We start from the raw sequence: 15,937 nt of genomic DNA on the forward strand, positions 1-15,937 counted from the left end.
AAGCGGTAGACCCAATACTATTATGGACTACTGGATTATTTTGGAATATTTTGCTGAGTTCACACACCTATAATATTCAAATGATGAAACTAAACAAAAAAAGGGGATACAGATGAATGTCCATTTTGTAACTGTGTATTCAAAATGATTAGGATAGATATATAGTTACATTCTCTTAATGAATAGAGGGATTTGTTCTAATAGTGTTTGTAAATAGGATATCATGTCTGCATCTTGTACAACAAATAACCACTAGGAAGACAGTAGGCAATGTGTTAATTATTGGAACTGTCCTACCAATTTGATTTGAAACTGTCTCATTGCTATTTGTTTCTCAATAAGATTATGGAGAAAGAAATATGATTTTTAAACAATACACATGGAGGGCTCAGCGGCACAAACACCTGTCTGGAAAGAGCAAGGTTCTGAGTCCAATCCCCAATACAAAAAAAACCACATCTGGTAAAAGCCTCTCACCTCCTTGTCCTCTCCAGACAGGGCAGAGACAAGGGCAAGAGTTCATGGGCAGGATCTACTCAGTCAAAGGCAAGAAGTCTCAGGCCACCATGTCTAAATTTGTGTTTTCTATTTCTAAATGAACAAGTTACTCTTTTAAATGTGTGAGCAAAAAGTAAATAAAATTTGCATTTAAAAAATAACTAAAATAGGGCCAGGAATATGGCTCGGGGCAGAGCATCTGCCTGGCTAGTACAAGATCCTGAGTTCGATGCCTGGTAACAAAAAAAAAAAAAAAAAAAAAAGATTTTTCCCTAAAATGTCTTTGAATGGTGGTCAGCCTGCTTTTTGCCCTTGACTTAGCTGCCCCTGGATTGAGCTCCTTCTTCCCATGGCTCAGTCTATCATTCTCTAGGACAGGCATCAGCTTGTTGCTAAGCATAATCACTCAGCCTGGGGTAAGAAGCTCATGATTTTTCCTGCTCCTCTAATCTACTCTTCTAAGGGAAATGAATCTTGCAGTGGTGACCAGTCAGCTGTAGCGAGCCCTGAGCAATAGCCTCATCTCTGGCACCAGCAGTAAAGACCAGGTCTGAGGGGCGGGGTGAAGTCCTTCAAAGCCAGGGAATGCTGCTGCTTGTTTTGTTTTTATTCTGTGGTACTGGGGATTGAGCCCTGGATATCTACCCCTAAACTACAATTTTTAAATTTGTACTTTGAAAGAGTCTTGTGACATTGCTGAGTCTGGACTCATCTTAGCAATTTTGCTGTTCTGCTGAAGTTTGAGTAGATGAGCAACCTTTGATGGTGTTTAGGGTGGGCTGCATTAAGATTGAGGGAGGCTTGCCAGGGATGGTGCCTACAATCCCAACTACTCAGGAGGCCTAGGCAAGCCTAGGAAATTTAGCGAGGTCTTGTCTAAAAAGAAAAAAGGACAGGGGTATAGCTGGGCCAAACAAATGTACATTAGTAAGGAAAGTTTGGAAGACAAGAAGGCATTTTCCTCTTGGCTCCGAGCTTCTTAACATACCTTACTTCCTGCCTGGCTTACTCTTTCTCAGCAAGTTCCTGAGAGAGCTACATCCTGGAGTCCAGAGAATAGCTGGGAAATGCCAGGGCATAAATAAGCACCAACACACGCTAGAGGAAAAGGAGGCTCTTCTGCATTTCCTTTCCTGGAAGTCTGCCATGGTTTTTCATGATGTCATCCATTCATCATTGTGAGCTGACCCGCCAACCTAGGCTTGGGCAGCATTCAAGATCAGAAGGGGAGAGAGATCCCAGGACAAATGTGCAAAAGGCCCCTGAGCATGTGCAGAAATGTTGACATCAGTTCCACATAGAAAGACTTGTAAATTGAAGAAGACAGTAAAAGTCACGAAGTCTTATCCAACCTTCCCTTCCCTGAATGCCTGGGAAGAATTCAGGGGCCTGCTGCCTGCGGATACAGAACTGAACTCTGGGGTGGGTCTAGGTGTGGAGGAGGGACTGCTCTGCCAGATGGTTCATTCTCCAGAATTCAACCTATTTCCTGACTCCATGGTGTTTGAAAGCAACTTTGTCCAGGTACTCTCGGGTAGCTCAGTGTAGTACTCCTTGCTTCCTCTAAGCCTGTTGCCAAGATGTGACTGGGAAAATTTTGGAGTTGGAGTAGAGTGAGAACTGAGGTGAGGAGAACCCAGGGGGCTGGGACCAGATCTTTTCCATTAGGTGGTGTCACTGAGGAGAGAGGTCAGGCATACTCTGCTGAGTAAAGGACATGGTATCTGAGCCCCCAAATTACTTCATTGTCCACAGTGTCTCCCAAAGCTAGATGATTAAGGAGGAAGTAAAAAGAGAGGGCTCATGAGAGTTAGGGATGGAAATGCTAATCAGGGACAGACAGGAGAAGGGCCTGAGAGAACTGGGCTCAGACTCCACACCTCTACTTCCTATGGGCAGGTGTCATTGTGCTGAGCCCATTTCCTCAGTGGTAAGGGGATTGGATTGGTTTGGAGATTGTGGAAATGTTGCAAGGATAGTGCCTGGTCTCAGGCACTTGATGAATTTTTGTCATCTTGCCTGAGCTCCTCTTGACCAGACAAAATCTAGGATAAATGGAGCTGTGGAGTTGGAAAGTCAAGGAAGGTGCAAAAGATAAAAGAAGGGCCCTCTTCTCTCCTTAGAGAAGGGCCCAAAGGACAAGTTTTTCAAAGAAAGCCCAGAAACAGTTCAGGGAGAATTCACGAACCCATGATAGATATCAGGGAACTCTTGAGTTGAAGTTCTTATGGACAATTATTTGATTTTTTTTAAAATTAATTTTATTGAGAAACAAATAGCAATGAGACAGTTTTAAAACCAATTAATAGGACAGTTTCAATAATTAATACATTGCAAATTGCTGTCTTCTTAGTAATTATTCATAGTACAAGATGCAGACATGATATCCTGTTCTCATGGACAATTATTAATAGTAGATTGTTTTAATACTACTATAGGGTTTTGTTTTGTTTGTGTGTGTGTGTGTGTGTGTGTGTGTGTGTGTGTGTGTGTGTGTAGTTTTTGTGGTACCCAGGACTGAACTCAGGACCTTGCACTTGCCAGTCAGGCACTTATGCCACTGAGCTATCTTTCTGGCCCTACTATAGTTTCTAAAACCCAATATGGGTTTAAATACCTGTTCTCAGTAAGCAACAAGAACATTTGCTCTCAACAAGCAGTGTCACCTTTCACTTCCAGGGGATATTTGACAATACCTGGGGACATTTCTAGTTGTCACAGCTTGAGTTGGAGTTGCTATTAGCATCCAGACAATGGAAGTAAAGGATGCCGCTAAAAATTCTACAAGTGTACAGTACAGCCTCCCTCTCCAGCCAAGAGGTGAGAAACCTCAAGCTAAAACTTACCACTGTGTCTGCCATGTGCTCAGGCTGCGCCTGGGGTGGGTGCTGCATTGCAGGTCAAAAGGGGCAGAAACTGGATGAATATCTGCAAAACCTCCAACACCATGGCCCTTGGGGTGACCTCCTCTGTGCCCTGCCTGCCCCTTCCCAACATCCTCCTCATGGCTAGTGTCAGATGGCATCAGGGGCAGAGCCAGACATGGAACAGACCAGCTACAGCCCCAAACATCATCCTGAAGAGGTAAGCAATGCAAGGGAGACGGAGGCATGAGGGACCGGGAAGAGGAACCCAGAGTGACCCAACTGCTTGGTGCCTGAGATCGCAGTAGGGTGAAAGCAAAGAGGGCACTGGCAGTGACATTAATTTCTATAGACAGCAGCAACCCAAGCCAGGTAGTGCCCTGGAAGAGCAGAGGACACATGTCACAGAGGGAGGATTCCGTGGACAGGATGAGGGGCCAGCCTCCAAGTCTGCCTGCCCACTTCCTGTGCTCCCCCACTGAATTCACAGGAACCATTTGTCCTTTAGCCAAGGGGCAAGGAGGGAAGGGAGTAAGGTCTGGCAGATCTGAGCCAAGTTCTTTCTAGTCCTTGGCGTGTAAGTAACTAGACTCTAATGGTTTTTTTAATGCAGTTCTGGCAGGCCTTGAGTTCATTGTATAGCTCAGGCTGGCCTCAAACTTGTAGTTGTCCTCCTACCTCAGCCCCACCCACCCCCAAGTTCTGGGACTACAGGTATGTGCTACCACACCTGGCTCAAATAATTTTTGAGTCACAAGTCATTTGCTGTATCTCAGTTTCTCTATCTGCAAAGTAAATGGGACAAAGTCTCACTTAGACCTATCCCATATAGTAATATGGTTGTCTGGAATAAAACAGCCCTCTGGATGTTTAAGTGTCTTTCACCAATATGTAGGGTATCTCATGAACCTCTAGATATTCCTGAAAATCCCTCATTTCTCCATGCTGTTCCTGACAGATCTCTCCTTGATGTTCTTGGTGTACCTCCAACTCCAGCCCAGTTCTATCTGACCGATTAGATCCAAAGCCAGCTCCTTGAACTTCACAGCTCCTTTGAGAAGCATTCTCTGGAAGCAGTGAGGTCAATGACTGGACAAGCTGGAAAATGTGCCCGGTCTCTCTGCACCATCAAGAAGGAAGCTGCAAAGCCTCATGATCCCACCACTTTATGGCTAGGCTATCTTGCTCAAGGAGGGTCCAGGGGACACCACAAGAATCCTGGCAGGGGGGTGTGCAGACTATAGTGCAGATTCTAGGGCCACTCTTCAGACCCAGTGAGTCTGATGCTTTGGGGAGGTCTTCAGGCATTTGCATTGTAAGTTTCCCAGGGGTATCTGTTCTCCTCACCATGCTAAGAACTCTCTCTCTCTCTCTCTCTCTCTCTCTCTCTCTCTCTCTCTCTCTCTCTCTATCTCTCTTACCCTAAAAGGCTGGTTCCTCAAGGAGACACCCCTTGTTTTAATAAAGATAATGTAAGATCAGAAGCAACAGAGTGGTCCATGTGTCTTCCCTCTTGCCGTCAGGATTCTCCCATTGAAATTTGTGGAGCTCCAGGTCTGTGACCACCTCCAGCGCATCCTGCGGTTGAGGACAGTCACTGAGAAGATCTACTACCTAAAGCTCCACCCGGACCACCCTCAGACTGTCTTCCACTTCTGGGTCCGACTGGTACAGATTCTGAAGGAGGGCCTATCCATCACCACCAAGGACCCTAGGATTCTTGTCACTCACTGCCTGGTACCCAAAAACAACTGCAGCCCATCTGAAGACACAAAGGTAAAGCAGCATCACTCCTGGCCTTGAGCTAAGGCCAGAGCTAAGAAGTAGGGCTGAGACAGCTGGCAAGTGGGCGCCCAGGAAGGGAAACTCAGCTTCAGGCCTTTTCCAGGCAGCTTTATTGAGGTATATCATTCCTAACCTTAAAAGTCATTCCACATAAGTGTATAATTCAACATTGCCAGTGAAAAGTACACGTCACTACCGTCAACCACTGCCACAACCTAGTTTGGGACCATCTCTAGCACCCTGAAGAATTCCCTCTCCCTACTGGCAGACATTCCCTATTCCTATGCAACCAAACCATTTTGTTTCTTAGAAATTTCATATAAATGAAATCTTACACTGGAATATGGTGGCTCATGGCTATAACCCCAGTACATGGGAGGCTGAGGCAGAAGAATCATTGTGAGTTCAAGGCCAGCCTGGACTACACATAGACCCGGTCTGAAAAAAAAAAAAAAAAAAAAAAAAAAAAAAAACCTTACAGTACATAGGCTTGTGTGTGTGGATTTCAAGAATTAAAATGCTTTTGAGGTTCATTCATAGGATTACATGGAACCAACTCAGGGCAGAGTTGCAGGCTGTGAGTAGTTCATCCCTTGTGATTGCCAAGTGGTAACGTGCTGTAGCACAGATAAATGACATTTGCTTAACCAGCTGATGTACTTTTGAGTTGATCCAGTGGGTTATAATGAATAATGCTGCTATGAATATTTGTGTAATGTTGTTATGTAGTCTTCCTTTCTTTTGTCTTGGCTAGATTTCAAAGAATGTTAATACTGGTTTATATGGAAAATTAACTGTTAAAGAAGCTAGCAAGGGGGACTACCCATTCGGGCTCCCCTTCTGTCCCTCTCTCAGACAGGAGCTTTCTTTCCCTCAATAAATATATTCTGCTTATTAAAAAAAAAAAGAAGCTAGCAAATCATTCTTATAAAACGGCCATCTTATGTTCCCACCACTAACACATAAAGTTTTTAGTTTCTCCACATTCTTTCCAACACTGATATTATCTTTTTTTCAATACTTATTCTAGCAGATGTGTATGGTTTTATTCTTGATTTCTGTCATGACTAATGATGTTGAGCAATTTTATTTATACATTTATTTATTTGCAGAACCGGGCATTGAACTCAGGCCCTTGTGCTTGTCAGGCAAGCGCTTATTCTACTGAGCTATCTCCCCGGCCCCAATGTTAGGCAATTTTAATGGACTTTTTACTTATTTGTTATCTTTGGTGAAATGTATATTCAAATAGTTTGCCCTTTCTATTTTTATTTTTTGTCTTTTTTTGAGACAGGGTCTCACTGTGCAATTCAGGCTGACCTGGAGCTCACTTTGTAGCCCAGGCCGGTCTCGATCTCACAGTGATTCTCCTGCTTCAACCTCCAGAGTGTTGGGATTTCAAAGCGTGTACCACCATGTCTGTCCAGTCCACTTTGTCCATTTTTAAACTCTTCTGTAAGAGTTTTTTGAATATTCTGGGTACAAGTACCTTATCAGATATATAATCTGAAACTGTTTTCTCTGTTTGTGAAGTTTCATTTTCTTGATTTAGTAGGTAATGTTCACATTCTTTGTGTGGAGTGGTACATGCACATAACATATATTAATTCCTTTTTTCATTCCTTTCTCTCCTCTCTCTCCTCCTTCTATCTTTTTTTTAAAAGGAAAGGTTTATTTAGCTCATAGTTACTGGAGGTTTCAGTCTATACTCAGCTGGCTCCAAGGCAGACCAGCACATGGCAGACAATAACCTTTCATGGCAGTGGCAAAAAGAAGAGATCCTCTATCATTTTTTTGGAAACAATGTCTCACTCTGCAACCCAGGCTAACCTTGAATTTGGAGTGATTCTCCTGCCTCTCCTGAGTTCTGGGATTACAGGTGTGTGTCACCATGCCTGGTCTCCCCCATGTCTTCATCCTTTCCTGTTTGAGAAAGATCTATCTCTCCATTATGTTCTTTTGTGCTCCTTTGAGCACCACATATATTATTATGTATTTTTCATTTTTCTCTTTATAATTTCTTTTTTTTTTCTCTGAATGCCTTCAGGGCAGGTTTGGCTGGCTTGAGTTGTGGGGATCAAACCACAGCAACCTGAGCCTGACTGCTTTGTTGAAGCAGCCACTTAAAGAACTGAGCTAAGGGGCAGGCTCCCTATAATTTCTTTCTTGGGACCAGGAATCGAACTTAGGACCTTGTGCTTTCCAGGTAGGTGCTTATGCCGAAGACCTACAACCCTGGCTCCTGTTCTTTATAACTTATAATTATAAACTTATTTATAATTTGGGTTTCTCATATAAGAACAACTATATGACATTTAAGCTTCTGTGTCGGATTTATTTTTCTTAACATCATGGTGTCAGGGTGCATCCATTTTCCCACAAATGATTCAAGTTTATCTTTCTTTACGGCAGAGTAGTACTCCATCGTGTATATCTACCACATTTTCTTCATCCATTTATCTGTTGAGGGACATATAGGACACTTCCAGTATTTAGCTATCATGAGTTGTGCTACTATAAAGGAGAATATGCATGCATTACTGTAATATGTTTTTAACTCAACCATGTCTTTCAAGGAGCAAAAGTTTTAAATTCAGACAAAATGAACTTGTTAATTTTTTCTTTCCTGGCTCTGGATTTTGGTCCTATATCCAAGAACTCTTTGTTCAACCCAGAATCACAAACATTTTATCTTGCTTTCTCCCAGAAGATGCATGGATTTAGCTTTTGGTATCCTGTCTATAATTCAAGTTGAGTTAGTATTCTGAGTATGGTAGAAAGACTAAGTCATTCACTTTTTTTTCTTTCTTCTTTAGCATGTAGACATGCAATTATTTCAAATATTTCACCATTCTTTATATTTTAAAGAGAAAAAATTAAACAAAATTTCAAAACATGATAATAGGAGGGTAAAAGTGGTTAATACATTGTGTATTGTGACCTTTAAATTAGTTACTCAGTGTACAAAATATCAGCATTTAATTGTCCAAACAACATTACAATATTAGTATAAACCTTTCTTTTCAATGAACTAAGAGAATAATTTCCCCTTCCTGTTTGAATTGTCTTGACATCTTTGTTGAAAAACCAACTGACCATAACACATAGAACGATTTATTTCTGGGTTGTACTTCTGCCCTATTGATCTATTTGCTTATTCTTTCGCCAATCCACAGAATATTGATTGATGAAGTTTCACAGTAAGTTTTCATAGTAAGTTCCACAGTGATATAAATCTTCCAATTTTGTTCTTTTCCAGGTTATTTTGGCTATTCTAGATCTTTTACATTTTCATACAAATTTTAGGATCAATTTGTCAAAATGTTTTTTTTTTTCTGAGACAGGGTTTCACTCTGCAGCTCAGGCTGGCCTTGAACTCAAAGCAATCCTCCTGCCTCAACCTCCTGAGTGCTGGAATGGAAGGTGAATGTCACCATGCCCACCAGTTTGTCAATTTCTGCCAAAGAAAAACAAGAAATACTAGAATTTCCATAAGCATGCATCGAATATGTATAACAGTTTGGAAAGAGATGCCATCTTGATAATACTGAGTTTCCCAATGTATGCCTCTACAATATCTCAACTTGTGAGAACATGATTTTAAAAATACAATGAATGTGTAAATTTTGTTTGTTTCTTTTGGGTTGTTTTGTTTTGTTTGAGACAAGATCTCACCAAATAATGGTGCCTGGCCTTGAACTAACAATAGCCTGGCCTGACATTAAACTCACTTGTGTTTCTTCTGCCTCAGCCTGCCAAACCTAGGATTATGGGTCTGGGCCACCCACCCTGGCTAACAGTTTATTACATTAAAAGGCATTGCCACTGGGGCCGGCCTGATAGCTCAGTGGACTAAAGCACCTGCTCAGGCAGAGCACAGCAACCAGTGTTCCATCCCTGACGTGCCCGCCCCCCAGGGCACGCTGAGACAGTGATTGAGACTGGGCATGATGACGTGCGCCTGTAATCCCAGCACTTGGGAGGCATAAAACAGGAGAATCACTACAAGTCCAATCTACTTAGTGAGACCCTGTAGACCTGGTAGATCCTGTCCTAAATAGATTTAAAAAAAGGCATTGTCACTAATCCCCCTCAAAACATGGCCCCCTTGCTTTGAATGCACTTATCCCACTATTCTTATCACTTGCTTCAGTTCTGAAGTCCTCTTTCATATCTTTAGTTCTACTGTTGTGCTGCTTCAGTGTCCTGAATCAATTAAAAACATTTACCTTTCATGGTTATTTTGACTTTGGGGGATACTCAGAACTTGCATGGTGCCAGACCCCATGAATGAAGCAGACGAGGACACATGTTTTTACAAGCCTGCCTCTCCATGGGATGGCCCTTGGCAGTAACATTCTCCAAGGATTTTTACGACACCTAATACAGATGCTAAATGAAAGGATTTTCTTCCAGAACTGCTTCAGAAAATGGCAAGAATGATGACATAAGTGTTTGAAGCAAGGGGGAATATTTTGAAGGGGGTTAATGCCAATGTGCTTTTCACTGTAGTCAATTTTTGAATTTAAACATTCACTGCATATTTTGATCATTCATATTTTGAGCTTCTTTATTTTTTCTGAGAAATATTTTGTGATTTTCAATAAATGAAGTTCTATGTTTTTTCTTAAATGTATTGCTCAGTATTTTATTTTTGCTGATGCTATTTTGAATAGAATTGTGCTTTTTAAATTTCATTTTTGTTTTTATTATTTTTTTAATTAATTTCATTTTTGGGTCAGTCATTGACAGTATATAGAAATGTGACTGATTTTGAGTATTAATCTTGTAAGTTTTACTTCTTCATCTCCAATCTGGATGCTGCTTCTTCTTCTTCTTCTTCTTCTTCTTCTTCTTCTTCTTCTTCTTCTTCTTCTTCTTCTTCTTCTTCTTTTTATTTGTTTCTTTATTATCTTATTGCATTAGCTAGAAAACTCCAGTACAGGTAAAAACAGATGTTTTCGTCTTGCTGCCAGCTTAGCAAAAATGTGCTCATTTAGTCTTCCATCATCTATGTCTGATGCTAACTGTGGGATTTTTGCAGATGTCCTTTATTAAGTTGAGGACATGCCCTTCATCCTGTTGTTAGTGTTGTTGTTGTTTTAATTCACTATGTAGTCCAGGCTGGCCTCAGATCCTCAGTGACCCTCTTGCCTCAGCCTCCTGAGTGCTAGCATAGCAGGCATGTGCTACCAACCCAGCACTGCATTCTTTCTTTAATTGAACATTTTCATCACAAATGACGATTGAATTTTGTTTAATGCCTTTTCTGCATCTATGAAGATGATTGTGTTGTCTTTCCTTTATTCTGATGATATAATCTATTACATTAACTGTTTTTTCTATGTTAAAACAACTTTATATCTTACACTAAGTTCCACTTGTTTTTGCTCATATAATTCTTTTTCTATGTTATTGTATTCAGCTTACTACCATATGTAGATGATTTTTGCACTTGTATTCAAGAGGCATACTGATCTATAGTTTTCTTATGGTTATTTTTGGGAAACTCTGGCTTTGGTATCAAGTTAACTCTAGCTTCCTTGTGAGTCAGGAAGCATTTCCCATTCCTCTAGCTTCCTGGTATATTTTCTTTTTTTCTTGGTGGAACCGGGGATTGAACTCAGGCCCTTGTGCTTGCTAGGGAAGCGCTTATTCCACTGAGCCATCTCCCCAGCCCCTCCTGGTATATTTTCTGAATGAATGTTTGAATGATTATTATTATTATTGTTTCTTTAATTAATTTTTTTTATTTTTAGATTTCACCAGTGAAGCCACCTGGACTTTTTTTTTTAGGCCTTTAAACAGAAAGAATGTGAATCTGACTTGAGCCACAGCACATATTTCATGAAGGCAGATTTTTTTCTTCTTTACTTCTGTATTCCTACTGTCTAGCATGAAGTTGACATTCAATAAATACTGAATAAATGACTAATTGACAAATGAATAAATGAGTATGACCAGCAAGCATAACTGAAGCACCTTGGGCATTACACAGGCAACAAACAAGAAATTCATTTTGCCCAGCTATAAAAAGCAGCTTCTGGGCCAGGGAGATAGCTCAGCAGTCTAAGCACCTGCCTGACAAGCACAAGGACCCAGGTTCGATCCTCAATACTGCATGCCATGCCAGCCCCGTGCTGAGCTGGCCACTGAAACCAAGTATGGTGGCACATGACTGTAATCCCAGCACTGAGGAAGCTGAGACAGAATTACTGCATAGGGAGACCCTGCCCCAAATAAATAAATAAATAAAATGAAAAAATAAATAAAAAGCAGCTTCCTACAGCATTTTTCTTAGAGAAAATAATTTTAAAGCATTTATTAAATTATTTTAATAAATATATGATATCTTTACATTTAAGTACAAAACTAAGAAGCATAAGCTTTATTAAAAATATACATTAGTAGGTTATACAATAAATTCTATTAAGATATACTAATAACAATAGGCTATCTGTTTAATTATTCAATGAAGGTATTACTATTAGTGTACCAAAGGATATTAGTATCAATACATGGGTATAAACTGATAAGGTCTCACAGTGGCCTCTCTGGCATGGGAGAGTTTGAGGTGATATTAATCCTTTCCTGTTGCTTGTATGATACACAAGAGTTTGGAACATGATAGTAAGATAGTGTAGAGATCCACCTGTTTGTTTGTTTGTTCTCCATGTAGTTAATACAGAAGAAACTTCAAGCCCCCAAGCCCAGTGAAAGCCTCATGCAGCTGATGGCCAAAGGCGAGAGCGAGGCCCTCTCTCAGATCTTTGATGACCTGCACCAGCAGAAACGCTTCAGGTACACGACTCATCAGGCCAGCCGCTGATGCCCCCTCCTACAGCCAGATGGTGGGAGCCAGGACACGCACAGGAATGAGCACAGGAAGGGGCATGAAATGCCTCCACTGGTCCCCAGTTTTTATGCTTGACACAGGGCAACTCTTCCTCTGACCCCTTTGTCTGTGTCTTCACCACAGCAGGCTTGGCTCCAGAAGAGGAATCATAGCAAAAGTGAAGAATAACTCTCCAACAGTGAGAATGAGTTAGAGACACAGGTAGAAAAAATTAAACCTAATTTTTAGTACAGTTCCCAATCATAATAGAGAAATAATCAAGGCACTATTTAAAAATTTGACTACCTTTTAGATTTGTTTCCTGGACCTCCACTTGAATTTTGTGGAGCATCAGGTTTATGTCTAGTGTATCCCAGGAAACACCCGGGTAAAAGTCTACCTTCTCCATGCCTGAAGAACTCTGCCTTGGTTTGCAAAATGCCTTAGCAGTAAGTCTTAAGCTTGGTTGACCTAAGAGGGACAGGATTTTAGAGAATTAGACGAAGGACACCATAAGCAGAAAGCAAAGGTAGAGTGAGGTCCAGGGTCCCAGTACATGCCATTTGTGGTGAAAAAGAACAGAAATAGATTAGCAAGAGAAAAATGAGCTATCAGAGAGGACAGATTTTTGTCACAATGGGAACCATTTACACCAGCAAAACTCATGACAAAACAAGTTATCATTTTTTTACATATTTCACTACTTTATTTTTTCCCATAATTTTATTGAGAAACAAAGAGCAATGAGACAGTTTCAAATCAAATTGGTAGGAAGGACAGTTTCAATAATTAACACATTGCATACATTCTTCCTAGTGGTTAATTGCTGTACAAGATGTGGACATGATATCCTATTTACAAACACTATGAGAACAAATCTCTCTATTCATTGAATTAAGAGAATGTAGCTAAATATCTATCCTAACCATTTTGGATAACACAGATACAAAATGATCATTCATCTGTATCCCCTTTTTTGGTTTAGTTCCATCATTTAAATATAGGTGTGTGAACTCAGCAAAATATTCTAAAAGAGTCCAGTAGTCCATAATAGTATTGGGTCTTCCATTTGACTGGCAACATCAGAAGTTGTTGACCTGAGTCCCCTACAGCTCAACATAACAATATGGCTTTACTTCCTATACTTTGTTAAGTCATCATTTTTTTACACAGGGTTTCACAATATAGTTCAGGCTGGCCTTGAAACTAGGCTGGGCTCAAATTCCTAGCAATCTTCATGCCTCAGGCTCCCAAGAACTGGGATTACAGCCATGGGCCACTATGCCTGGCTTTATCTTTCTTACTTTGTGCTGGAAGTAAACTGAAAACAAACACTTAGAGGAAAGTGATCTCTCACAGTGGTGAAGAGCACATGTAGGCCTGGCCCATGTCACCGTTTGAGAGCCTTTGGACCATTGCTTAACCTTTCTGGGCTTTGGTTTTCAAACCCATAAAGCAGAACCCAGATATTGTCAGATACTGCTCAGTAGAAGTAGGCATGGACATCTGTAAGCTCTAATTAAATGCTAACTTATTTCATTAATTCTTTTAATGAATTTTTTTCTTAGTGCATGTCTGCAGTACATACTGATCACATACAACACATCTGTATTCTTTATTCAACCCCTGCCTCTTCTCTCCCACCCCTTATGCTCCATCTCTCAATCTCCTTCCCATTTGGGGAAGGTTTCTCCTTACTTCAGATTATCTATCTCTTACTTTGCTCTTCACTTATATTTTGGGGTTCTCATATAAGGGGCACCAGGTGGTATTTAAGCTTGTATAACTTGTCTTATTAATTGTAGCTTGAGTTAGAGGTAGAAAAGTACTAGCCCAAGATAAAGAGCTAGCTGTCTAGTGATAAAGAACATATCACCCTATGTATTATACTGTAAGTAGGAAATTTCTGGGCAAGATAGCACATTGTTGAGCTAGAGAATGCTGGATTCCAATAGACCAGCACCTCATGGGGCAACTTTTTGACTGCCTCAAGTGATTAAACCACAGATTGTTATGCCACTAAATTGCCTGGGCTGGGCTCAACCTACCAAGTCCTCTGCCTCAGGCTCCCAAAGCACTGAGATCACAGGTGTGTGCTACCATGCCCACCCTAAACCACTGATTAAAAAAAAAAAAAAAAACTTACTATTTAAGGGACTTTTTTGGCTCATTGACCACACTTTAGTCCCATGGCTATGCCCACCCACAAGAGAGGATGAGCAATTCAATCTCATTTCTTTGAGCCAGGAGCTCAAACAAAATTAGATTCTTGGCTCCAGAGGAGGACAGGAACAAGGATTACTAGGACCTACTGGTGATCACTGGTGCAGACAGCTTCTAATAGTTGTAAAACACCCCCTCTTGGTACCAAAGGTCAGAGGAGATCAACACCTGAAGGATAAATAGGCAATAGCCAGATAAAAAGTGGAGAAGAGGCTGGGTGTGGTGCCCATGCCTGTAATTCCAGCAGTTGGGAGGCTAAGGCAGGAGGATCACCATGAGTTAGTTGGAGGTTAGCCTGGGCTACATGGTAAGTTCAAGGCCAGCCAAGATTACATAGCCAGACCTTGTCTTAAAAAAAAAAGAATTGAGAAGTATTAGGCAGGTCAGGGGACAAATAGGTTCACAATGAAGGCTTACCCAGAGGGAAAAGCTTGGTGAGTTTAAAGAAAGGGCAAGAAGGCCAGTAAGGATGAGCCCATGAAAGTAGAAGAGAATAATTAGAAGAGGACAGGGCCTGGGAAGCCCTGCAAAGGGGTTCCAATTTACATGTAGGAGCCTCTTTTTTCCCTTCTTCTTCTTAATTTATGTACTTGGTACAGGATCTCACTACACAGGTTGGATTCCTAATGATCCTCCTATTTTCAGCCTCTCCAGCGCTGGGATTACAGGAGTGTGCCACCATACCCAGACTCCTGGCTCAGTGGGCCCATGGGTGGGGCATGTGGTGTTGGGGAGGGATCTCCCATCCCTGTGCTTGCTGAAGCAGGCGCTTAGTCTGCTGAGCTATCTCACCAGTCCCTTGAACATTTGAAACTGTGATGTGATCCAATTTGCATTTTGCAAAGGTCATGCTGGCTGTTGCATGACAGCTGATTTGAAGGGCAGGAGAAGAGTTAGGGAGTGGCCAGCTCAGAAGCTGTGGCACCCTACACGGCCTGCATATACAGACAAGCCAGAAGGGTGCATGGAAAGAAGGGTTCATTTAAGCTTCCTTGTTATCTCAGTAAACACTTTGTGCAAACACTTAGCTCCTTTTCTGATATTTCCCAGAAGAAAGCTTGAATGATGGTTTTTCTCACTCAGGCAGGTCCTAGTCTGTTTGCAATTATCAGTCTTTGCCCACTGGCAACAACATACAACTTAGTAAATAAAATAAATGGCCGAGATGCAGGCCAGAGCAGATGCACTCACACACACCCCTCCTCATCAAAGCCAGCAGCATGGGTTCTGCTCCCCACCGCCCCCTCCCACCTTCCTCTTCCCTCTTCTGGAAATTTAATATGCAGCACACCCACAAAATATAGCCACAGCTGGCTCTTTCCTAGTTATATCTATTTCTAGCTTCTGCATCGGGAAAATCTAATTAGGAATAAGATTTGAAATATAAGTTTAACATTCTATTCCTTTCCTTTTGACCTTCATTCTCTTGACCCTGACATGTCTGGAATTCCAGAAACAACAAAAAGGTGAAGATGAACAAGGGCTGCTCAGGTAATGGAGGGTGCAGGGCCCAAAGCTTCAGCGAGCCATCTGTGCTGCAGTCCTAAAATTTGGCCCCCCCTTGGGACCACCCTGGTGCCTTCAGGACTGCTAGTATCTCTCAGCCATAGCTTGAGTCCTTCTCGGCTCTCTGATCACCACACACAGTCTCTCTATCTCTGTCTCTCTGTCTCTGTCTCTCTGTCTCTGCCTCTGTCTGTCTCTGTCTGTCTGTCTGTCTGTCTGTCTGTCT

General features: G+C 41.5%; 1 protein-coding gene across 1 annotated transcript in view; it reads left to right on the forward strand.

Moving 5' to 3' along the window:
* Positions 1-1,729: 1,729 nt before the first annotated feature.
* Fam71f1 (family with sequence similarity 71 member F1) overlaps positions 1,730-15,937 on the forward strand; it is a 19,316-nt gene continuing 5,108 nt past the window's right edge. The window contains exons 1-5 of the mRNA XM_023702868.1: positions 1,730-2,022; positions 3,398-3,582; positions 4,886-5,138; positions 11,827-11,948; positions 15,659-15,696. Coding sequence (XP_023558636.1) covers positions 1,777-2,022; positions 3,398-3,582; positions 4,886-5,138; positions 11,827-11,948; positions 15,659-15,696 — 844 coding nt within the window. The 5' untranslated portion in view covers positions 1,730-1,776. The remainder of the gene's footprint in view (positions 2,023-3,397; positions 3,583-4,885; positions 5,139-11,826; positions 11,949-15,658; positions 15,697-15,937) is intronic.

Source organism: Octodon degus, unplaced genomic scaffold, assembly GCF_000260255.1.
Source record: "Octodon degus isolate 3935 unplaced genomic scaffold, OctDeg1.0 scaffold00160, whole genome shotgun sequence".
NCBI lineage: Eukaryota > Metazoa > Chordata > Mammalia > Rodentia > Octodontidae > Octodon > Octodon degus.